This window comes from Uloborus diversus, chromosome 7 (genome assembly GCF_026930045.1).
Source record: "Uloborus diversus isolate 005 chromosome 7, Udiv.v.3.1, whole genome shotgun sequence".
Lineage (NCBI taxonomy): Eukaryota > Metazoa > Arthropoda > Arachnida > Araneae > Uloboridae > Uloborus > Uloborus diversus.
This window is the reverse complement of record NC_072737.1, coordinates 31,800,322-31,827,715: the sequence shown is the minus strand read 5'-3', so window position 1 is coordinate 31,827,715 and position 27,394 is coordinate 31,800,322. Positions and strand designations below refer to the sequence as shown.

At 33.1% G+C, this 27,394-nt stretch overlaps 1 protein-coding gene across 1 annotated transcript in view; it reads left to right on the top strand.

Moving 5' to 3' along the window:
- The first annotated feature begins 1,800 nt into the window (after positions 1 to 1,800).
- Positions 1,801 to 27,394, top strand: part of LOC129225670 (runt-related transcription factor 3-like) — a 156,574-nt gene continuing 130,980 nt past the window's right edge. The window contains exon 1 of the mRNA XM_054860144.1: positions 1,801 to 2,146. Within this exon, the coding sequence (XP_054716119.1) occupies positions 1,801 to 2,146 (346 nt within the window). The remainder of the gene's footprint in view (positions 2,147 to 27,394) is intronic.

The following is a 27,394-nucleotide window of genomic DNA, read 5'->3' as shown; positions in this document are numbered from 1 at the left end:
ATAATGAGAGGTTTTCCGAATCAAATTTGATAATATCATCCTTTGACTAGTGAGGTGTCATACCCCCATGGAAATTGAAATTCTAACACATTGCTATTTTCTTTTACAAGATTGCGCTGTGAGCAAGGTTGTCAGGTTTTACTAAGATTACCCATTTTTGATCTCACTTGGCTAGAAAAAATTCAAAAGCATTAGCCATACCAATCTAACTTTCTCTCAATATTTATTAAACATAACGTGATCAATTCTAAGAAATGCAAAATTTACTGATCAAAGGATTTTAAAAGAATATTAAAACAATAGAAATAGAAAATATCAAACTATTTAATTAAGGATCAATAAATGTTGCACATAAAAGCACAGGAAATGTCTTAACTGTAAGTGCTTCAGTATAGTTGCTTGTAATGAAGATTTCAAATATATCTAGAAGGGAGAGCGCTTTTCTGTAGGTTGATTAACTTCTTGAACAGTTTTGGCTATTTTCCTTCCTGGCTGTGAGTCCATATAATTTTTTTTTTCAAACCAAATTGAAAGTGATGGCGCACAATAGGGTATGTCAACGTTCTATGCAGAGGATAATTTCGCTGGTTAGGTTATAACAACCCCCCCTCTCTCACTAAAAGAGTTAGAATGCTTCCTCATTATTAAGCAATTAGTTTTTTTTTGGGGTAGTTATTGCTATTTTGTATTTATATCGATTATTTTCCTTCTATATGACGTAATTAATTTGTAATTTTTTCATCAAATCGTTTACTACTATAAATTCAAAATTTATAGTTGCGTACAAAATTTTGTAATATTTTCATGTATGGCGCTTTAATTGAAATTCAACTAAAAGTCACTCAATTTCAGATCCCAAGAATGTAAATCTTGAAAAAACCAAATTCTTCTGAAATATTTATAGCAACAATTCTGAAACTAAAAGCATGTTACAAAATGAAATGGATGAATTAATTAGCATAAATAAAGTTTTATCAGTTGCTTTGAAATGTTCGTTCACACCAATTAAATCTTTTAAAGGAGAGAGAGATAGAGAGAAAGATAAAAAATGTGAAACAGTACAAGTTTTCTTAAGAATACAAATAATAAATATTAATCAGAAATCTGCTGGAAGAAAAATGAAACATAAATAAATAAATTAAAATCAATAAATGAAATAAAATACGTTTAAAAAACGTAATAAAAATAAAAATATATAAAAGTAAATAAAAAATTGAAATAAATAAAACGAATGAAAAATTAATTTTAGAAAAATAATAGTTAAAAAAAAATTGGAACAAAGATAAAAAACGTGTTTAGGAAAAATTTGAATTAAAATAAAACAGATAAAAAGACAGATTTTTTTTTCTCCTTTACGGTGCCGTTTTAACGCATCCCAAGATTCATGTCAATTGCTGCTCCCATAGAAACTTTTATTCAAGTTTAAAGATCCCGCACTTCTTTTCAAGAGCGGCAGCATCGTAAGGAGGGACTGGCGCGGAGGGATACATCTCCGACAAACGAAGCAGACGATTCTGTTGACGCCTCTCGCGAGAGCGGCGATTTAGCAGAGAAGAGCGTGGCACTCCCGCTGACGCGAACCGCCGCGGTTAAAGTTAAAACCGAAAATCGAACCAAAACACAAATAATCGCGTGAAGTAGCTCTGAAACATTTCTGCAGACGACTTGGCAGGATGCTGTGATCGCTCTCTAAGCAGCAACTTAGCGATCGGCCGTCGTCTGGTTGAGAGGGAAAAAAACAAAACAAAAACAAAGTCGGAAAGTGTTCGAAGTAGGCCTAATCGGGCACGGCCGACACCGATGCACTTGTCGGCGGAGAGCGGCTCCCGCGATGCGATGGCTGAGTTCTTCGTGCCCGTGGAACGGACACTGACGGAAGTTCTGAGCGAGCACCCGGGCGAGTTGGTGAAGACGGGCAGCCCGAATGTCGTCTGCTCGGCCCTCCCGACGCACTGGCGGTCGAACAAGACGCTCCCGGTCGCCTTCCGGGTGGTCAGTCTCGGGGAAGTCGTGGACGGGACGGTGGTGACGGTCCGGGCGGGCAACGACGACAATTTTTGCGGAGAACTCAGAAACGCGACGGCTGTCATGAAGAACCAAGTGGCCAAGTTCAACGATCTCAGGTTTGTCGGCCGCAGCGGAAGAGGTGAGATTATTTTTCAAAATATTTATTTTCATTGTTTTGAGACCAAGGCAGGCCCGCGTCATATGGGGGAATCAATTGCCCCCCCTCCCCCAAATGACCGTCAACTGCGCCCTCCTTGTCTTTGAAAAAATAATGCTTTTACAGGAAAGGGGGCGTGGTGTTGTTGTTACCCGATAAAATTTGCATAGAGTGTACACACTTTGCTTCTGCTTGTAAAAACCTGCAACCGCCTAATCAGCGTGTAAAAATCTGAAATGACGGACCTGTGCCAAATTTTTGCAAATACTCCTAAAATTCAAAAATCCCTCTTAACACTCTCAGTCATGACGTCGTCAGTAGGAGAAACTAAATAACACTTATAAAAATGTAATTATAATGTGTCAATGCAGCACAGTATTAGTTAATTTTCTTGTCAGTATATAACAGTACCGAAAAAAATGTTTTTCATTGACAGATATTTATTTATAGTTTGCTTACAGTCAAATGAAAATAGCATTTTCTTCCAAAAATTGAAATTACTTGTATGCGAATAGGAAACTATCTCTATTTCTACTACTTGTTTCATAAAAAGTTATTAAAAATGATACTGAATGCCTTAAATAGTGTGCTTTTTTATGTGAGATAATCAGTTTCCACTCATATCTTTCTCTTTCTGATTTAAAGGAATATTATTTTAGTGTCGCCCCTCCAGACGAGACACTAGTTTTCTCAAAAATAAAATTAACATAATTTTCTGAGTATTTTTTGCGTTCTTTTTTATGTATTTAGAACCAATTAATACACATTTTTCTTTTGAATGTATCATTCAAAGTTGGTCTTTTGTCTGAAGATGATAAAGTTTAGTGAAAAAATCTGTCTAATACATATTTAGCAAGTTATTGTTGCAAGCAGCACCATAAAATAAAAAAAAAATAAAAAAAGATAAACTTGAAACTGGAGAGGGAGGGATGGAGTTTTTTTCTTACTCTTTTGATATTAAATTGAAACACAATTATCAGAAAAACAAAATTTTTTGTATGACTAAACCCAGAAAACTATTGTCATCCTTTCCAAGGCTTGTGGGCCATAGTTTGGCTTGAAATATTTTACAATTTAATGCCATTCTCATCAGTTTTGCGGAGTTTTACAAGTTAAGTGATATTCAAGAGAAATATTATAATTGATTGACTTGTTAGCTGCTGTAGGCGAAGTAATACACCTTTTTCAATCATCCTTCCTCAATTACGACCAACATTCATCCCTTTATCAATTTTAGAGCAAAAGGCATGACAGATTTGTATTAGTCCCACTTGGGAACACTGCAGCACCACTAAAAGCTGTTATTTCACCACAGTCTATGAATTTATATATCAATGTACGATAATATACAGCAACAGCTATTCTATGTTTGTTTGAAGTAAATCGCATTTACTTTGAGTCATTTATTTATTTATTACTTCAATGTGATTGAAATATTATTTCAATAATTATTCAGGGTGTTCGAAAAGTCCTAATTACATTCTAAAAATTCATTAAAAAAAGGCTAAAATTTGTCGTATGAATATGCGGCTTGAGCTATAACACGTAACAGGTTTAAGATTTTTTTACGAAACCATGAAAAGAAGGAAAAAAAAAGAAAAAAATATATAGTGTAACTGTAAGTAATTTGTATTGACGACTGTATCCTCACAGTTAGAAAAACAAAGGTAATGTGAGGTGTTTCATCATTTTATCTAACAGAAAGCAATACATTTCGTTTCCAGAGTTCAATGTTTGTACCATTTGTAGACATGGGGTGAGCAGGAGTACTGCTTAGATATGTTTTGAGCAACATATTCATACCTTCTGGTATTAAAGGTTACTAATTTCTGTTTAATAAAACGATTAAATACCTCACATGCCGTTAGTTTTTTTTACCGTAACGATACAGTCGTCAATGTTGATTACTTTTTTCTATTCCTTTTTTCCCTTTCTTTACGATGTCATAAAAAATTCTTGAACCTGTGAAGTACTAAGCACAAACTACAATCTTATGCGACGATTTCTTACGTTTCATTGAATTTTAAAAATAGGTCAAGAACTTTTCAGACACACTGTACATTTACATGAAATACTCCGAAAGCTCAGACAATTCCAGACGAGGACTGCAGTTTCGAGCTTTTAAGCACTCATCAGCCCGGCATAGGAGTGACTGAGCTGGACGAAACTGCAGTCCTCGGCTGGAATTGACTGAGCTGGCGGAGTATTTCATGTATTTCTGCCTTAGCCCTGGCTATAGAGCGGTAACTTACTGAATACTTTTTTCTGTCTTTAAAGACAACTTTTTGCTTGCTGGAAAGATTTGTGCTACTTTAAATGAGAAGTTCTTCCGTGTTCATCACTGTATACCACGTGTTTAGATAGAACATGCGATTGCAGATTTAACAAAAAATTAGTCACAAAGTATAGCTTCTGAACTACTTTTATTTTAATGTGGTTTGAATTGTATGCGTTTATCTTATAAGACGGCGAAGCGAAATAACAGATGAAGCAATTTGAGGGGTGAAATAAGGACTCCTAAAGCGGATAATATACTTCCACAAAAGCATTCATAAAAAGTAACTCTGAAACAATTTAACTAATTAAATCTTTCATAAAAATTACAGTACAAAAGTTTTTAGGAAATTACAGAAGTTACTTTTGTCATGAGCAGTGTTAACATACTCCATATACGCCGTATACTCTCAAACATTTTTTAGATATGTAGCGTATACCCTAAAGCTTCAAAAATTTTCATATTATGTGTATGATCGCATATACATATTGTGCGTAATGGATTACTGGGAGTATACCCTCAGAAAAATTGATGGGAACTGGTCATGAGTTTCATTTTTACACATTTAAGAAAGAGATTTCTTGCAAGTCCGAAACAAGAGTGGGTTAAATTTTGTTGTAACTAATATCCTTAGTTCGTTGTTTCTTTGTAATTATTAGTCAACACGTTAACTCTTTGAATTTCACTTCATTGGTGAATTTACCTTGTCGCAATTGCGAAGAACCCTTACGTCCCTCAGTATTTCGATTAATACAAGCTAGCTGGACAAAAGTCAAGCTCAGAACTCATCATTTCATCACACGAAATTAAAGTGTTCCTTCATTCACATAATTTAATTGTTTAAGATGGATATTATTTATAATGGTAAGTGCTTTCTTTTCCTAATTTGATTACTCTCTCTGATAATTAAACAATATTAAAATTTTTTGAAGATAAACGAAGGAGTTCTTTCTCGTTTAAAACATTTCAAGTGGTGGTAATGATTTTACCCGTTTGTACCCGGGCCAAATTTTCTGTATATGATAGCTGCACTTTTCCCATTAGTATTACGGCGTATTATAGTCAGCACACTCTAGTACAACACATTTTTTTTCTCTAGAATACTTTCTTTCGAGTAGGGATTTCTTTGAAGAATTATTGAAGCACCCAAAGCTTTGGGTAAAAAAAATATGTTGTACTCGAGTGTGCTGACTATAATACGTCTTATTATTAATAGAAAAGCTGTAGCTACTATATACAGAAAATCTAGCCCGGGTACAAATGGGTACAATTCATTGCCATCACTTGAAAGTTTTGAAACAGGCAAAAAATCCGTCGTTCATCTTTTATATATATTTTTTAATTATTTCACTATCAGATAGATTAATTAAATTAGGGAAAAAAAACTCTTACTAGTATGGAAAATATCCATCTTGATCAATAAAATCATATGAAATTAGGAACATTTTAATTTTGTGTGATGAAATGATGACTGGAACTCAACTGATTTATTCAATTACAAACGTATACGTACCTTTGAAAATTATTACTCACGCGACGAAAGGGAGTTAGACATAAACAAATAACTAAGTATCATGCTTTGGTTTATTGTTTGAGTTATCCCAACACCAAAGATTAGAATTTTGAACATGACTTTTGTCCAACTAGCTTGTAGTAATCGAAACACTGTGCGTCCATAGGGTTCCAGAGGGGATTGAAAACTGAGCGTGTTGAATATTTTATATAGTTGTGCGGTAGACAAAAGAGCCCTCTAAAACGCGTTATGACGGGCCCCCAAACCTGTACATTCATCACTGGTATTTTTTTTTCGTTTTATTCCTTGTAAGATTGGCCAAAGATGAGCAATAAATTGTTATATCGTTGACGTAATACACATATGTTTTGAGTGACAATTTGATAGATTTTTAGTACAGCATCCCAATAGTTAAATGTTGAATAAAGTTATAAATATGTTAACCAATAATTCGAAAATTCCGATATTGAATTAAAAATTTAAAAAAATCAGAAACGTTTCCCCCCCCTTTTTTTTTTTTTACAAAATGTCACTAATTATGCTTGTGCACTACACAACTGATCTTTTATCAAGAACATGCTCATGAAGCGGGAAGAGTTGACTAATTTATTTTGTAAAATTTAAGGTATTTAAAAAGATAGAGTAGGAAGAATTAAGTATAAGTTATTGTTAAATAGAATAATCTAATATGTTGTTCAAACTAAATTCAAATCAGAAAAAAAGGAGAAAATGAAAAAAAAAAAAAAAAAAAAAAAACAACAAAACGCAAACTTATTAAGTCTTTATGAAGCTTTGTTTTTTCAAGGAAAAATTTTACATCGTGTATCTTTCACACATACATATTCAACATAATGACTCTTCAAATTGTGTAGAAAAGTGAAAAAAAAAAAAAAAAACTTCATTTCATGCCTTAATTTTTTCTTCGTAAAAAAATTAAAAATGTATTGAGCTTTTGAAGAAAGACTTATATTCTAAATTTTCACATCACTTCTTTTAGTTTTTCATATTTATTGTCATAAATGCTTTAAGTCAGTGGCGCCCAACCGTTTTCTGCCCGTGGGCCGCACCTCATATTAAAATCCTTTACGCGACCCAGAACACATATAAAATTTCAAGACAGTTCTCCCTTTTCTAATAACATGGGAAAATATGGAAAAGGAAGCAAAATTACAAACAAATAATAGTTGCGATCAATTATTTGATGCTTATTTTATAAAATGCATTTGTTTTTCATAAACCAATTTCTCAATTTTACAGTAAGTTACAGATGAGTGCTAAAAAGCACGAAACTGCAGTCTTCGGATGGAATAACTGAGCTGGCGGTGTATTTTATCAATTTCTAAATATTTGGCATGAAATTTGTGACACTGTCACTAATCTTGCTTTTCGGGTAGAAAATACAAGTTGTTTGAATCAGCTTCGCGGACCGGATGAGGCCCATGAGCCGTAGGTTGAGCACCACTGCTTTAAGTCACAAAAAAGGCAAGAAATTTTCTTTGTGTTGAATTTTGTCGAAAAATATTAAGAAAAATTAAATTTTCATAGGAGAAAACAGCCTTCATCGCGTTTCGTTTACTCTTACAGAAATCAGGAAATGAGTTTTTTTTTTCATGCGAGGGTAATAAAAAGGGGGTTTTGCATGACTTTTCTTTTACGATTAAAATTTTGTAATATCGTATGTTATGCATAAAAACTAAATGCATATAAAGATTAGGTTCATCCTTTTAGTTTTTTTTTTTTTCACATTAACTAATATTGAAAACCAGTTTAGCTTTTTACAAAGAAAAATAAGTTTTACATCAATTTTCTTTCGTTGTTAGATCTCTCCACAGATTTGTTACAAATTATAAAATGACGAAAAAAAAATAGGGGGGGGGGGCGGAGTGGGACTGGAGCTTAACTTTATAAAAATTTAAGTGTTTTAGAAAAGAAAAAATAATTAATCATTTTTTTTAAATATTACTTTTCTGTATAAGTATTATAAGAAAAATCTGACAACTCTAACGAACTTGAAACTTTTACTCATCGTTAGAGCTGAAGTCGATGATTTCAATAACATTGAAATGGTAAATCTCTTTTCAAAATATTTCAGTCATTTAAATTATTAATCAAATAAATTGAACGAGATTAAATTAAGATTTAAAAGTATATATCCGATATTAGACTTATTTGATGAAGCAATGTCACTACACGAAACTTCGAAAAAAATATTTATTCTACTAGAGGGCTCCGCCACCTGCTCGTTAGCTCTTCCCAACCCCCAATTATGGAATCTTCTTTGGTTCGCGCAGATTTAAATCGTCTGCTATTAAGAATCAGATTAGAGCACGCATTACGGTTTGAAAAAAAAAAAAATGAAGATCTTGCTTACTAAGCAAAACAGAACTACTTGATTAAAATAGGTATAGCAAGTATATATATTTTACACTTTGAAGATCACCTGTTCCCCGGGATCCAAACGAACTTGCACTAAATTTCACGACACAATTACTATGGGGATCCAAAGCAAAAGCAAACGGCCTTTTTGTATATATGAAAAGTCATTTTCGAATACGTTGTCTCCAGCAACTTTTTGATCTTAAGCTCTGCGCTTAAATTAAGCTTAACGTATGATTTTCGCTAAATTAGAATTCCTTATAATGCCGTGTTAAGCGCAAAAGTCGTATCTGCATCAGTTCAAAATGAAAAATTGCCGTTTAAGGTTGTGTGCCTCCAAGTATTTGATACAATTGCAACTTTTTCAGAATTTTTTAGAAAATATTTTCCATTCACAAATGAACATAAAGCATTGTATTTAGGTAAAATATGTGACAAAGAATCACTTGGTGACTGTAACTCCATTTTGATAAAAAGTGCAAGCACTAAGGGTGGATTCAGGGGAGGGTCAAAGGGTCAGCTGATCCCCCCTGTGACAAAAATATTATAATTTTTATTAAACTTCAAATTTTTAGATAAAAAAATAGCAATGAAATCGATGTTAACCTTTTTGTTTTGCTTAGTTCTGTCTGGTATTTCCTTTCGACGTCATAATTCAACGGAGTGACTGGGTTCGTTTATTGAACTATTGCTATTTTGAGAGTTTTGTTAATTTTCAAAAGAACAATCATCTCTGATGAGCTTAACGCTCTTTCGGACCACTCTCCCATCTCAAATCACAAGACCGGCCTGTTTGCCTAAAGAAATGTGTCTTTTGATGAAAATTTGAGGGAATATGATCCATGGCGCATGTTTTGCCATTAAAAGATTTAGAGGAAGAGTATAATTTGAAAGGGTTTTGATCTCATTCGGGGGGGGGGGGGGTTGCTTCGTAGTATGTGAAGGGGTGCCATGGGATGGGTACCCCTGCTTAACTGATACCTTTTTACGGAGGAGGTATAACGCTGGCCATTGAAACTTGCCCCCCCTTACAAAAATTTCTGAATCCGCCCCTGCTTAGCACGGCAGTATAGCTCCTGTTACAATGAATTGAAAATAGTAGAACAAACTCCATCTAGTGCAATTAAAAAATAATTTTGTACCAAAATAATCGGGGGTTGAAATAATTTTGTACCAAATTTCATGGCTATTTTTAGTATAAAGAGAATCGAGAGAAATAAATACTAATTCCAAAGTAAATTCTTACCCTTACCAATGATTGCAATATAGATGCTGGATTTTGGGACATAATGTTTAATTTTGTTTCTCTTTAATGCAATCGCTAGAGATTCTTTCCTTAGTCATGGTTTCTCGTGCGTTTTTTTTTTTTTTTTAATTACGTCGCGATAACACTCTTGTAACTTTTGAAACAATATTGCTAGCAGAAAAATTATATTTAATAATGTATTTCAATTTCGCGGGATATAATCGTTTTAAAGCAATGAAATTCGTTTGCGGGAATAATATCTTCATCAACTCTTATGAACATAAATTTGTTCACGATAATCCTAGTTATGTAAGAAAACATATTCATGTTTATTAGTTATAATTTTGCGGCAAAACTGTATTAATGAAAGCATCACTATAGTAATCTTTTTACACGATTTAAGATTTTAAAAATTGCTTTTTAAAGTTTCGCACAGCCATATACTTGATTTACAGGCCACTTTTTCAGATATTTAACAACTACTTTCCGTGTTCCATGAAATAGTGTATCTAATTAAAATATAATACTAAGAACCGCCTGGAGACAATAATTCAACTTAGATAAAAAGAGCAGAGATATGACTTCTGTGCTAAACGTTTCTATGCTACAGAACACGAAATATCCTTTTTATTTCTAACTAGTGGTACCCGCACGGCTTTGCCCGTAGTTGAAAATTAAAAGGTCATTCGGCTCGCCTGTATATTTACAAATAATGGATGATGAATTTCTCGCCAATTGGCTATGTTCATTCGCTCTCCCATTCCACGTCATGATAATTTCGTAATTTACTCGTCCATCTTATGATAATTTTGTTCTTAAAATTGGAATAGAAAAAAAAAATCGAATTTTCAAAAAATCGCTTCGAGGTGCACACCCACATGCTACAAATTAACTTTGTGCCAAATTTCATGAAAATCGGCCGAACGGTCTAGGCGCTATGCGCGTCACAGAGATCCAGATATCCAGACACCCTACAGACATCCAGGCAGAGAGACTTTCAGCTTTATTATTAGTAAAGATAATCAACTTTTACCTGGTAAAAACGTTAAGATTCATTATTGATGTAGGTGTAATAATTTTCATATCCAATCTAAATGGCAGATGAACATTTCTTGAATCTTTTTGTGAAATTTTCATGTTTATTACGAGCATAAAAATCTCCAAAGAGTCACAATTTAAATCTCAAATCTCGAAATTAAACATAGAAGGCAAGAAAAGGGTCATTTAATTTGATTTACGGACAGGGGAGAGATAATTAAACAGTAAGAGTTTTGAAACTACCCCTAAAATGCGGCTTCCGCACATCCCAATTCATTTTAAACATCGTCATACATTGCTGAAGGTGACGACCTTTAATCGTACGCTGCTACAACTACTGGTTGCTTATGGCACCTTTTTAGGGTGAAACGTTGCAGCATTAGAGGTACCTCCTTCAGGGTGCTATTAGGTGCCAAAAAGAGCCACATTCATCACATGACTCACACAAAATAAGAAAAAAAATCCACGTGAAAATGTAAGTTTCAATTATTTTTTAGTAATTTTAACAAACAGACGAAGTGGCCTTATTAGGAACACGGGTCCTCAATAAAGCTAACGCTGAGAAAACTATATTACTATTAAAGAAAAGGGAAATTCTTTATTTTCAGGCCAAAAATCAAATTAAACCACATTTGATGAACTCAAAAACATTATCAAAAAAATTCATATCTCTTTCAAATCAAAGGAGACGGATCAATTGTCACATTCGGGGCACAGATAAATCGGTATATTCTATTTTTGGGCCATTCCACGGAAAACTAATTTTGTCCCGCACTTGATGCTTCATACATTTCATTAAAAACAATAATGTAAAAGGGTTGTGAACAAAATTTCATTGCTTAGGAATTCACAAACGTACGTGTGACTTCTGAAATAAAAAATTTCGTCATTACCTTTTTAAATTATTCCTTTTTTTTTTATTTAAATTTAGGAACCGTCGCGTACGGAACAAAACAACCGTTTTCAGTGGAATGCCCATATACATATTTACTTTAACGGTTTAAATTATTATTTCTCAACAAATGAGATATGTTTCCTTTATGTTGGAACTTTAGCTTTCAAAACCTGCTTTTGTTTCACCATTGCTGTATTAATAGAAAAAAAATATTAAGTCATGCATACGGCAAACTACAGAAGTTGACTTTGGATATCCTCCACGTGACACATGCAAATAAATTAAATTTTATGTAATAAAGTTCTTTAATAAAATTAAAACTGTGCCAGGAGTATCTTTGTATCAAATGTAAAGATTGAATAATGTGCTTATTCCGGTGCTGTTGAAATTACAGAGTCGAAAGTCGAATTGTCCCGCGCGTGTCGGTGAAATATCTCTTTTAGCCACTCATGTTGCACATCTTGAAGACATTACATTTTGGTGCATGCATGATTGGAAGAACATTTTTCTGGGTCTTTTAACCAGAGTCTGAACCAACTCAGCTCAGTTTTCTGGTTTATGGTTTCAAAGGAAGGACTACTTTGACAAAAATGATCCATGCCTCACTCTCATTTGATCTGAGAAGCTTGAAAAACATCCTGACACTCAATAACTTTCCTGTCGCATGAAAACACCAGCTTTAAACTTTTGCTACGGAAAACTTTTGGGAGCAGAATTTTAAATGCTTGAATATTGCAGATTTCTTGCCTAAAGCTGTCAGAAATTGATCATGAAAACTTTTTTTTAAAAAAAAGTGGCATCAGTTCCTTTTATGAGTATACAATTGGCTCCTATTAAACGGTGTGCTTCTCTTTAAGAACTCGGTGCATTTTAGTCAATATCGTTTATGTTTTAGCCTCATCAGGACTCCACAAATAAAATTGTGTATACAAAGACTTTTCGACAATTATATCTAAAATTCATCTACTGAGAAAAGTAGTTTAAAAAATAAGGAAAATCATAAAAATCTACAAAAGTCATGTTTTAGAAAAATAATTAAGTACTTTTATAATTTCTTCTACATCATACTTGCTACTCAACCAAGAACCTGAAACCGAGATTTTTTCAATATTTGTTACATATTGACTTATCAACTCCGAAAAGTCAAAACTTTACAAATGAGTTTTTCTAATTTTGTCAACCGAATTCAACGCCAACAACACAATACCAATTAACTATGTCAATCAAATTTGTTTCGTATATTTAATCAATATGAGTTTTTTTATTGTACTGCACAACTGCTAAATGCTATATTCTCACTTAGATTCGTGAGAGTATTTTTTTTCCAAAACAAACAAACAAACAAAGCTTTGCAGCTAAGAAACGTTTTTGAAATGCTACAAACTCATTTGAAATTTCAAAGCAGAGAGGAAGAGGTATTCCAGTGGGAAAATCTAGATTGTATCTTGAGAGAGCGGAGAGTGGCTATTTGTTTTAACTATATTCTGGTCGCACAGTTTTTCATTTGCAGAATAAATAGAGGAAAGAATAATCTCACGAGAACAGTCCGCTCTAGATATAATCTCATATTTTGCTTAATGTGAAGCCCTGCTAAAATTCCATAATGTACTGAATCATATTCCCAACTCCAGAGCTCGAATACGCTCCTTGCGGTGATTAACAATACTAAAGAAAAAGGTAAAACATTCTATTCCGCGTGTTTTCTTTGGGGGTAAATTACAGGCTTCAGACAGTTTATGATGTAATGTAATTTCAGAAGAATAGAAAAGAAAACTTCCCACAAACACGATGAAAAATTACTGTCATTCACTAAGCGTCAGAGCAAGTTATAAGTTACGGCATTTGTTTGTTTTACCTTTTTCATCCGCCATTAGGCAGCACCCCCTATAGTTTATTGGAGTTGCGAATTATAAAAACTGCCGCTTGGTTTCTCTTATTACTGTGGGAGGTTTCAAACTTCATATGTTGAAGAATATTACTCTACGGGAAGGGTTTCTCTCGCTATTTAGGAAACTGATATCACTCTGATTTTCCGGAATGAAATTTGAATCATAGTACTTCGTACTAGAGCTGTGGAGTCGGAGTCGGACTAAATTTGGGGTAAATATTATGAAGTCGAGGGCTATAAAATTTCTGGAGTTAGAGTGAGAGTCGGTCATATTCCCCTCCCTAGTCCACGGCTTTGCCAGGTATGAGGAGCATAGTTTAACGCTGTATAAAAAGAATTTTATGAAAAGCCAGATCTTTATTTACTACAATACCTACACAGTTTCTGAACGTATGTTGAGGATTACTCTACGGGAGTTATTTCACGCGCTATATAAAAAAAGAATATCATATAGATGTTTCAGAATAAGGCTTAATCATATAGCATATACTACATAAAAATGATTTTATGAAAATTCAGATCTTTATTTACTACAACGACGTATAGAATTTCTGGATGTATATTGATGATTACATTGCAGGAATTATTTCTTGCGATAGAAAGAAACAATATCACATAGATGTTTCAGAATAAGTTTGAGTTTCTGTACTTAACACTACACGAAAAGGATTTTTCGAATGTCAATCTATCGCACCCCGGCAAGAAAAATGACACAACACTGAAAAAAAAAAAAAAAAAAACTGTAGAAAAGGATGTTTTACGCGATAGAAAATTTGAATGTTTTAATAGGTTCAAAATCATTACGATGTGATTATTTCTGGTTAGTTTTTGTTGTCTAAACTAATAATGCTTACTTGGTAAGCATAGGTTTGAAAATTTTCATTCTAAACTATATGAAATTTTAATGATTTGTTAGTATTGATTATATATTTCCTGCGCCACCACACACCAGTTATGTAAGCTAACTTTGCGAGTTTTGTGGCAAGAGAGTAAAATGAAGATTTTAAATTAATATTTAGTACGTTATTCCGAATTTCAAGTAATGTCACTTTCCTTGCCGGGGTGCGATATGGTAATAACTTACGTAGTTTCTGTACGTACATTAAAGATTATTCTGGGGGAAGGGTTTCTCGTACATTTTTTAAAGCTAATATTACTTAGCCTTTTCAGAATGAAGTTTGAGCCATAGTCTAGGTTTATGTTGAAGAGTTGTTGTTTGGAACTGACGGGAGCTCAGCTTTTGCACTTATTTTTAATTTTATGCTAGATTTTATGGATTAAATAAAGTTCATTCTGCTTTCACATTATAATAGGTGAGGCAGAAGAGTGTACGTTTTGAGAAAAGAGCACGAAATTGTTAAGAGCGAATTTTGTTAATTTTATCATTTATGTTTACGAATGGGAACTTTAACAGTGCCAAGCAATGTGTTCCAATTGAGAAATTCTCTAAAGTATATAGGGTCTGGTGGGGGAAAGTGGTCAATGGGGTAAAGTGGTCATACGTCAAATAAATGGCTATAGCTTGGAAATAAACGTTCGAATGAATGCGAAACTTTTATTTTAGAGTAAAGCAGTTAGAAACTACATTTTGAATACAAAATTTTACAACTGGAAAAATTTTATTTGGTAAAAAAAAATATTTTGCGTGAACATGAAAAATTTTAAAATCGAAACACCTATTTTAACATCCTTGGGAAATTTTGTTTGTTAGAATTAGGAACAGATTGACTGTACAGGAAGCTTCCTACATTTCTCAAGAACTCTTACTCATTAGCAGTTAGCTGAATCTATTTTAGATAATTTTTTAGAGCAATTTAAGTAAGATGGGGTAAAGTGGTCATAATATTAGGCTTAACGAATATTGTTCTTCTAATGTCACTTAATCTTAGGTATAAGGCAGATACAAATTAAATATTAATTTTACTCAATATGTATTGTTTTTACAGTAAACGGGGTTAAATATACGAGTATATGCGTTATACGCATATATACTCGTGTAGACATGTACATAGACGTATTCACATAAATGCGCCAATAAATACATATATGGGTATCTGCAAGTATTTTTTATCCACACAGCTATACATTCTACTATACACGTATATGCTCGCTTATACTCGTATATATAAGAACACTTATATACTCAGGTAGACACGTATATACGCGTACGTACTCGAGTAGACACTTACATACAAGCATATGATATACATGTATACAGGGTGAGTTTGCATTCTTGAGCAAATTAATAAAAGGTGTTAGAGGAGAGGAGAAGAAGTAAGAGTTAATAAGGAACATATGGTCACAAACACAATGCTGACGCGCTACATGCACGCAAAGTGAGAAACTGATGGATGCAAAAAAAAAGGCAAATTTATATATATATATATATATATATATATATATATATATATATTACACAAATGCAATTTTATACAACATTTTAGGACTTAAGAAAGTTTTAAACCGATTGATGAAATTTACGGCCTTTAGCTGAAAAAACATCATGCGTCGCATTTACAGATCCCTCTCTGTTGCAATAACGAGACTTTTGAAAAACTTTAATCAGCCGCTGGGCCTTTGTTGCGATGCGGACCGTAACTTTCAACAACTGCTCTAAATATTCCTTAAAAACTAAAATGTTAAGTAAAATCATCTGTGTGCAACAAATTTGTGCCCTGCTTTGCCTCCTGGCTTTGTGTGCATGTAGCCCGTCAGTGATTATAACTTCCTTATGATTCTTTGCTTCTTATCTTTCTTCCTCTTATCTTTCTATCCTCCCCTCTCACACACCCCTTTGATTTTTGCCCAAGAGCTTAGATTCACTCTGTAGGCCGACTTGTATATAAGCGTATATTCTCGTGTGTACATACATGTACTGGTGTATACACGTTAGTGTATGTCTATACGTCTATACAGGTATATAATCGTGTGTACACGTGTACATGTGTATATACTCGTGCTTCCATATTATATATACGTGAGTAAACACGTACAAAGACGCACTGGATGTATCCACGAATTAACTCGTGTACATCCGTATATGTATGCATGTACGCTTATATATGCGTATATACGTCTACTATACACATGTATACTCAAGTATGCACGTATTTTCTCGAGATACAAGTGCATGCGCGCATATGATGTTCGTTTATACGCGTATATACTCGTATATACACGTGACACGTACATATACGTGACACGTATATACATGTGATACGTATGTACTCATGTAGACACGTATAGACTCCTGTAGGTAATCAAGTATATATGCTTATATACTTGTATATACACGTATATACTTGAGTAGGCACGTTCATGCATGTATCTAATGTATACGTGTATCTACTCATATAGAAACGTGTTTACTCGTGTATAACACGACACGTATATATTCGTGTACACACGTATGTACTCGTGAATATACTTGTAATTATAAAAACAACTGAAATATACAAGTATTAGGGTTTTTTATAATGGTTTTGCTACTATTTTTAACTATGACCACTTTACCCCATGCTATGACCACTTTCCCCCACCCCATGGGTAAAGTGGTCATAAAAACATAGGGAAAAGAAAGTTCTATAAAACTACTAAAATCAATATTTTTCTTCCTAAAATTTAATGTACCGTGTTCTTTAATAATGCAATGTAAAATAACAACAAAAAAAGTTGAAGTGTTTAAAGAATTTGTTGCATTTATTATCCACCTAAGTTGAAAACCTACGATTTTATGACCACTTTACCCCACCAGACCCTACATATTTTCAATAAAAGGGGGCGCCGATACGATTTGAAAACATTGTTAATTACTGTCAGAGGTAGATACGCATAGATCGTATAGATAGACAGATAGATAGATAGATAGATAGATAGATAGATAGATAGATAGATAGATAGATAGATAGACAAATGCAGAGGTCGATATAGTAGATGGAGAGCAAGAAAGAGACATGCCCGTTATTTAAGGAACTTCAACAGGGTGTCAATGCCCCCCCCCCCCCACACACACCATGACTTTGAAAAAACAATGCTTTCAAGTAAAAGTAGAAGTGTTTTTTGTTATTTTTCGACAAAATTTGCATGAAGAGCAAGCAGTTTGTGTCTCCCCTCCCATCCTTTAAAAATATTCCAAACGACAGAACTGAAGATAGATCTAGAAAATATTTTATTTAAATTAATAATGATATAGATTGATTGATACCGCCACGAAACATTTAAGCAGCCGCCGAAGGCGGCAACATTGGCGTAAAAAGGCAGATGATAATATTGATATATTGAGAAAAACATTGATTAATACCGTTGCCAAATTGTCTATGCAGCCGCCGAAGGCGGCAACCCTGGCGTAAAAAGGCGGACCAGCTGGTCGCCGAAGGCGGCTAGTTTTCAATAAAACTTTCATTATATTAGGGAAAGTGCCCTTATGCTTAATACCAGAAAAACAATTCCTTAATACGATACCTTTAGATGAAGCAAATATGTAAAGTATTACCAATTTTCTAAAATTATTTAGAATCAGTTTTTTTCTTCATAGCAAAGAAAATATTTCTAAGTCGGGGGTCTCCCAAACTTTTTTGATTCGCTGTACCCTTTGAAGGATTAGAATTTTCTCACGCACCCTAATCTATCTCTTACTATATAAAACACATTTATACCGTGTACTACGTTGAACATTTTGCGGTACCCTTGCCCTTCCTTGTAGCACCCCAGAGTGCCGCAGTACGCACTTTGGGAGCCCCTGTTCAAAGTCATTAAAAAAAAAAGCAATGCTTTGAATATTTGCTTTATTTAAAGATGTCAGCTTTAGGAATTGTTTTTGGGTGTCAGTTTTAAGGCTCTTCACCTTTGGTAGAAATGTAGTTTTTCTTGTCCCATCTTTTTGCTATTATTATTAATCTACTCGCTAAACGTTACTCGCGTTGTGAAATAATGGACTGGTAAAGACGTGAGATGATCTCATTTATTTTTAGATGCATCTTACTGCAAATATTTTTCATCAGCCTGTCGAGCTTCCAAGAGGACTGGCATTTATGGCACTTCAGCCTTAAACAAAATATCTTGCCCCGCTGAAAGCCGCCATGTTTTAATAGCTGGGGCGCCATGTTTGATGGCGTTTTTAAGCCTAACGATGCAATCAAGTCGATTCCCAACAAGCATTTAATGAAGGAGGGAAGACAAAGGCCATCCATTAATCACTGCCATTGACATCGGACACAGCGCGATTTCCAGAGAAGGGAAAGTTTTTTCTTTTTTCTTCTTTGCATCCCTTCTGTTTTTGTTCTGCATTTTTGAAGCTCGCGTGCCATGCAACTGTTGTATCTTCAACAACTTGTATCCTTTCCTAGGATGGGTTTCATCAAATGAGAAAAAAAATGTCGGCGGGATACGTCAGGCTTGTTTTGCGGAGACTAATGGATTTCTGACTTTTAATCAGGTGTGCAGGTTTAGGTGACATGCAGGACAACCTCTTCTTCCATGTTCTTCTGTTCGTTGAAAACTAGTTGTGGAACTAACTGCAGCTGCTTCTGAGATTCTTAATGAATACTTGTAGAGATACTTGCCTTTGGTTTTTCAATGTCCGTGGCTTTACGTTTTTGTTTAGCATATATTCTCTTTTGTTACTATTTGTTTTTAATCTCTTCGTAGAATTTGCGCCGAATGAATTCATTTATTATTTTTGAAAATTAATTCATTACTTCTTTTACACTTGGACCTCTTAATCCATGTAGACAATCAGGTGCAATGACACATATATAAATAGATTACTATTTTCAAAAATTGTAAAGGAAAAAAACGATTATGGATAAGTGAAGCATTTTGATGCCACTTGGGATTCTATACATCCGAAGGATTCAAATTTACAAAAAACAAAATTTGAAAAGTAAAAAACAAGTAAATATGGTTTAATGAATTAATATTCATAATTAAAGTACCTTAGCCTTAAAATAAAATAATAATGTACAAATAAACAATCTGAAAAAAAATCTCACCTCCGCCCTCCCTTGAAAAGAATAAAAATAATAATTTTAAAAAAGGAATTAATAAAACTAATTTATGAATACGAAAAAAATCAGATCATAATATTTATTTCAAGAATTTTTATGAATTTCTTTAGTCTCAACGCAGTGAATGACGTGACTCGCTCTCTACCAATCACAAAGCGAAAAAGTCTAACATTAAGACCAATGCAAACTAAAAAACAATAAACAATGTTGATTGCTCAAGAAATTTCCGTTCATTTTCAAGAACCCTTTAGTGCGAAAAATGAAAATTCACTATTTTTCTGTTTACCCTCTCTCAGTTAGAAACGCACGAAAAAGCAAATCAAGTTTAGAAAAACGACAAAAGTTAAACTTTTAACAATTATCACAAGTTAACAATACTGGTTTTTTAAAGAAAGTAAATTTCATGCTTTTTGAAATTAAAAACATACGTTAAGCCCCAAGAAGACATCACAAAATAAATATGAGTTTTACTATCATCATGAATTCCCTAATATTTATCTATGTTTTAAAAATATTCATGCATAGCACATATTTATATTAATATTTATAACCTGTGGCTGCGGTTTTTGAATCCACCAAATGGCGGTGCACGAAGTAATTTTCCCTCAAGTTATGCTGATGCACGTTTCTGTGGAAATTTGTCGTTTAGTTGGTTTTCTGAATTTTGTCATTGGGTTGTTGGCTAGATTTTGTTACCATACTTTCCTCTTACTTTAGGAAAATTAAAATAGGCTAGTTTAAAATAGTAAAAACTTAGTTTCAAGGCTTTTTGCATGTTTGTGCATTTTTATGAATATGAAAAATGTAAATTAGTTTTCCATTCAATTTTAGAAACTTGATTTTTGTTTACAAAATGAATGATTTTTTTTTCTTTTGATTTTATAACAAAACCTCAATTACTGAAAATAGTTCCAGCTGAAAACTAGCGTATCTGAATGAAAAAAAGGCAATAAGAAGATTTTTTATTAGTAGTTGAAATTCTTAAAAATATTTACAATATATTAAAAAAAAAAGAAGATCTTAAATAAAAAAGTAAACCATAGCACAAATTTTTGCAGGTTTGTACATTTAAATGAATAGGAAATGTAAATTAGTTTTCTATTCACTTTTTAATCTCGACTTTGGTTTGGTTTTAATTTGAAAGATGTTTCTAAAATTTGCTACAGAAACCACAATTATTGAAGTTAGTTCGAGTTCAAAATTAACATACAGGCGTCCCTCGTATAACACGGTACTTCTACAACACAGTTTCGATACTACACTGTACAAAACTTTAATTCATAACTAAACGGTTTTGATGTAACACGAATTTTAAAAGAAGGAATTCCAATTTTCTTCCATACACTGTTAGAAAATGTATGATAACAACTGTAATAAGTTTTTACTTTGTTTTTATGAAACTTTTACGAAAAACTATCTGTCTTGGGCTCAAAAGTTTGGTTTCCCCGTATAATACTAACTTTTAAATACATACTTTATTTTTCTCATCAGTGTTCTAAAAGCGAAAAGGTGAATATTATTTTGTTCCCAATGCATTGTAAGAAAATAATATTAGGATTAAACATAAGCTAAATTTCGCAAACAATAAATAAAAAATGTAGTCGAAACAAAATATGAAATAAAATAAATCGAATGATTGTATTTATTTTATTTTAAATTTTGTTTTGTGTTAGTTGCTCAGACAAACTTGATTGCTACAGAAAAGCTCTCGGATTTTTTTCTTATATAATGTGTTTTGTTCTTAGTATAGATAGAAAAGTGGGTTAAGTTTCTTCTTGTTGTGCATAACAGTTTTAATTTGAAGAATGTAAAATAATTAAGTTTTATCGTTCATAACAGCTCTTATTTTTAAATCAGTGGGTCTTTGTATGTTCTGGTTGCCAGTTTTTGTTTGTATGTTCGATTGAGCCGAAATTTAAGCTAGTATAAAATTTGCACGTTATGAATACGTTTCGATATAACACGGTACACATTCCTTGATTTACATTATTTCAAGGTTTCGTATAACACGGTTTAGATATAACACAGAACATGGTTTCGACATAACACGGTACACATTGACATGATTTATGATATATACATGATTAATTAGGTTAAAAAATGAGATAAAAAACCATTTATTAAAAAATTCTCGTATAACACGGTTTCGATACTACACGGAACGAATTAACTGTGTTATAAGAGGGATTCCTTTAGTGTCCTGAAAGAAGAAACTGCAGTAAGATTTTTTTTATCAGTAGCTGAAAGTATTAAACATGTTTTAAATTTATCAAAAGAAAACAGAAGTAGCTAATTGAAAATAATAAAATGTAGTTCCATGACTTTTTGTGTGTTTAGCAGTGAAACTATTAGTGAACGTAAATTGAATTTCCATTCAACTTTAGAAATTTAATGTTTTCATATAAATTGAAGGTTTTCTTTTTTGCTCCTCCGGCAAACAGACAACGACTAAAAATAGTTCAAACTTAAAACAAATTTAATGATCTTAAATAAAAAAAAAAAAAAAAAAAAAACTGGCAGCAAGATGACTTATCAATTGTCCCAAAATCTTACACATTTACTCATTCAGTGTCTAGGGGATCTAACAAATTAAGATTTTATCTGGTTTACGTAACGTATCAATTGTGGTAAATTTTAAAATAGAAATTAGTGCTGTATTATATATGTGTATCAAAATTATAAGGTGGTCCTCCTTTAGAGCAAGAAAATGGAAAAATGTGGCATATGCATAAAATTTTGCTTATTTTTTAAAAATACATTTTAACTTTTTTTTAGCAGTTCTTCAAAGCTGCTTTTTTTTGTTCTATCAACATTCAATCCTATTGTTGTATACTATACACTATACAGTACAGTATACCACTACATACTTGACAAAACAGAATAAAAACAGTGCACTGCTGAGAAAAAAACCTTAGTCTACAGTCAATCTTTTTCACTGGAACCCAATTGACGCATATATATTATTTTCCAATTTATCTTGGTATAGCTCAAAATTCCGAACTGACACAGAACCAACATGAACTTTCATATACATCTATATTCCAAGCGCATCCGACATTTTCCTTGTTGGAGTCATTCTAGGGATTGTTACCCTCAAAACTCCCTCACTGCACCCCTAATACATCCATGATACATTAGGGGCGCATAGCTATACATGCATGAATGCATGTAAATATTTACATATTCACAAAGTATAAATATTTAGTTGGTATGTATATTTTACTATTTGTCGAACCTTAGTATTTGGGAAAAATCAGAATTGTATATTTATCTTTACTTACTGGAAGATCAAATCGCTCAAATATTTGTAAATATTTGATGACTTTCAAGTTCTAAAAATGATTTTAAACGCGGTTAATTTTTCGGAATTTATGTGTAAGTTATGGTTGCTGTTTCGCACTCACAGTTTATAAGTCCAATTCTCTCGCATCAAAATGCGGTTGAAATTATTATTTCGCTCATTAATTCGACATTTTGCGGAAAGCGAAATTCCCTTTGTTTTGAGATGGAATGTTTGAGCCAAGGAATAAGCAACGGAATGTTTTTATTGTTGCGCCTGTGTCTACAAACGGAGATATGGTGTGAATTAATTTTAGTATTCCGCATTTGAGAAGATGCGGACATAATATATGGTTAGACGTTACTATATGCTCACAAAGTAAACAGACCGGCTGGCATTGTTTGAGAGGATTTGTTTGCCGAGTTTTCTTTCTTTTCGTAATCTGGCATCTTTCTAGTGTTTTGAATTAATTGTGACATTACCAACTTCCTAGTTCTGTATTTTTATATTTTAAGATAAATATACCATGATATTTCCACATTGTTAAGATAACTTAGTCTGTACTTTAAATCTAAACAAATAAATAGAAAATTTATGAGATTTTCTGGTTCATCTCTCAAACCGTTTGATATTTTGCTTACATGTTTGATACAAGTTGTAGCAGGTAACAGTTTTCTTAAGACACTTTAAGAATTAGCCTATCAAAGAAATTTTTAACTTGTAAAAACTTTTATTGTTTCAATTTAATATTTCTGCCCCTGAGACATAAAGGGTGTTTTTGATCTCATTTTAACTCGAAACCAGCATGTGAAACGAGCCAATAAGTTTTATTTTCCATTGTCCGACCTGCTTACTGTTTGTAATTGGATTTAGTGCTCAAGAACTCTGAATAGAGAATGATTAATAGTATAGTGCTGAGATTCTGGTTTTCGAAAAATGAGCATACTGTCCTTTACCCAGCAGACAAAGATTTGTTTTTGAGTTTTTTCAAGCCAATTTAATTTTTTAAAAACATTTTTCCAACTTTTGCGCATTTTTACTTCCTTTTACAAAAAAAGAAAGTATTGTATTCGCAAAAAAATTTTCACACAAAAATCGGCCTTAATTTCCATTTTTCTCACCCCCGAATGAATGTTGAGTATTTTTTTCGACCCGATCACTCGTAGATATATGCCTACGAACGAACAGACACCCGAAATATCCATTTTGACGACCCCCGAGTTAATTACAACGAATTTTCTCGTGATGTCCGTATGTACGTGCGTATGTATCTCGCATAACTTAAAAACAGTATGACCTAGAAAGTTGAAATTTGGTGCGTAGACTTCTAGTGGAGTCTAGTTGTGCACCTTCTCTTTTGGTTGCATTCGGATGCTCCTAAGGGGGACTTTTGCCTCTTTTTGGGGGGAAATCATTGTTAATTTCGATGTAAACTCAAGTTGTGTTATAATTTGTCGGACACTAGGCGATATATCGCCAGTCTTTTGGTCGCCAAGTTTTATCGCCAACTTGGCGACAAATTTGGCGACTTTTTTTTCTTTTTTTTTAAATCTGGTTTCAATTTGGCCACTGTTGGTGATATTTAGAGTGTAAACAATTGAATCACATTAAAATTGCCAATAATGGGGAAATGACATTAAATTGGAGTAAAAGGAAGTCATGTGATGCACACACATCAGCTCGTTTTTTTTTTTTTTTTTTTGTACATTTTGTATCAAGCATAAAAATGCACTTCTGAGTCGAGTATAATTTTAGTTATCTTTTTTAGAAGTGTCCATATAAATGTGTTTTTGTCGTATAATTCACCATTGAATCTAAGCACAAAATCAAACGTTCTTCTCCTTCCGTAACATACGCGTGTTTTTAGTTTCAACGAGCTCTTTTTTCATTGAAAAAAGAAATGAGCATACGGGTGCTTTTGATAGTTGTTTTTTCGTTAATGAGCATTATTTGAAGAGGTGGGCAATGTCGTTCTTTTTAATGATCCGTTCATCAGAGGATCGTTCATTCTTTTGATCCGTTCATTCAATTCGTTCTTTTGAACGACTTCGTTCATTTAGAAAAAGCTTCAGGTGATCTCTCTTTACGACACACTCAGGTACGTTCGAAATGTTTCATTAGATCAGTAATATTCTTTGAAGGAAAAATAACTAAAATGGTCTAAAAGTAAGATATTATGACCATGAAAAATGAATCAAAAACTATTTTATTCAGGTTTAGATGCATAAAGCAATTATAGTTCTTTTTGTGAGATATTTCTCATTTGCCGAATGGTAAGATATGTTTTCCATTCCAAAAATTGCAAGTTCCATTTCAGCATTTCAAAAAATTAAGTTATTAAATTTTTCTATCTATTGGAAATACTATATGTATATATCACTGTAATATACATATAAAATTTCCAATAGACCATGTATAACGAAAAAAAAGTAACACAAATATATCGGTAGCTCAGCCGGAGTAGCGGATAACTTATTTTTTTTTTAAGAGTCATCTTAAATATTAGGGAGCTTCAAAATTATTCCACAGCATCGATAAGAACAGGAAAAAAAAAAAAAACAACACTTTTTTAGTCGTGGAAAAAAAAATTCGTGATTAATAATCCTTATTAAAAATCACTGAAAATTGAATGTAAAATAAGTGACTTGGAAGTCGCCAAGCTAGTTAAAATAAAGCCTAATAAATATGGATGGTAGTTAATAGAGATGTTATAGAACAAAAGGGTCGCTAGAAAAGTGTTAAAGGGTATTTTTAGAAATAATTTTGGCGATAGAAAGTGTGAGAATGATTTTAGCAGGTGCGTGGGACAGGAGATGGAACGTCCAAACATTTTGTTAGTAGCCTAAACAAATTGCACAAAACATTAGTAATGAATGCGTTGGAAAATTGCAAATGATCTGCAACGAAAAAAGAAAATGATGAATAAAGCAGAAATTAAAATGGTTCAAATGTATACATTGTACTGCACTGAGAAAAATGAAATTTGAAATTGATTCAGACATAAAAATTTGAAGATAAATGTAACTTTTTTAATGCGATTTTATCACAAGTGAATCAATACAATGCTCCAAACTGCTCACCGTTCAAAAGAACGATCGTTCATTTTTTAAGTGAACGAGCGAATTCGTTTATTTTAAGGATTCGTTCTTTTTGACCCGTTCGTTCGTGAACGACACATCCCTAATTATTTGGCACGGTTAAGGATGCTACCTACTACCTTCAAACACGAATAGACAATTATTAACAGGCCTGTGTAATAGTCATTAAAAGTTCTTCCCTAACTAAACTGGTTTTTGTCAAGAAACTATGCCTTAATATCTCTGATATTTGTTTCTCTAAGAGGTTAAGAATAGGTTGAACTTTAAAATTTGAAAGATATTAAAATACGTAATTTAATAGATATTTATTCTATAGATGTTTTCCTTAATCACCATACTAAATTTTTTTTAAATCCCTAGCTGATGAATTATTTTTACTTCAACCACCTTTCTAATCATGAATTTCTTTAATATACTTATTAAATTCGATCTAGATATATTTGAAATTGTACATAAAGTCAAACGAATTTTGCATTAAAAAAAATCTTCCCGACTGAAGCAAGACGTAGAATTTTCCTATTTTGACTAACGGTACCGAACGTACTAAATTTGAAAAATGTGCTAAAACACAACTTTCTCAAAAGTTCTAGCTCTTGAGAAACATGTTTTCGATTCAATCTTGATTTTTCATAAAAGAGCTGCGCTAAAACTATTTCCTGGTGGTATTTTCGATTATTTTTGCGATTTTTTCAAACAAGGGGGGGAGGGGGGGGGGAGCTATTTTTGTATCACACAACACAGTTTACGATTCGAGACATAAGATGCATCGAATCAGCATTTGCTTATTGGCTTGTCTTAGAATCTCGCAAATCCTGTCACACGTGTCTGTCGTCTGCCTAAGATTTAATCTTTTGATCATTTCTTCAGGACTCAATTTACATTTCCATAAATAGCAGAAAAATATTATTTTCTGCCTCAAATTATGCGCGTACCTCCATTCAAGCGTGAAACGCAACCATTATCAGTGTTCAGAATTAACGCATTTCCAACCATTACATGCTGGAATGTCGGTCCAACCAGACTTCGCTCAACTATCCGGTTTAGTTAGTTCCCTCGAATTGTCGAACTTGATGAATTATGCAAAGTGGCGTTTCCTCAAAACTTTTAAATAGCGCAGGACTTTGAGTTCTAACGGGCCCTGAGCTCTGAGGTCCTGCAGTAGATATTCTGAGGGTAGCGGGGATTTGCATAAATCTACATAAGTTCGACATTTTCGAGCCTGGGGTGGATTCGGTGATAAGAGAGGATGGTTTGGTATCGTTAGCAAAAGGGAAGACGATTCGTTTTCGAGATGGCTTTCGATAATAAGAAAAGGCTGCTGTTTGGGGCATAAAGACAGGAGGAAAATGGCTGTCATTTGGTTGGAGTTCTGTTACTTAAATTTGGAAATGACAAAATTGTTTTCTGCTTGAAGACATGAGAAGAAAGGTTTGAAGCAATTATGGAAGGCTATTAGCCTACCGCAATGGTGAATAATGATACAATTTTGCACAAAGTACTTAATATTGATCGGAAAGAAATCTCGACAAGGAGAATGTTTTTGCAAAATTCATGTAATCTGTTTGCATATAAGTGTTCGCAATTGCTTTTTTCCAATTGAGCTTTTTCGCATTCAT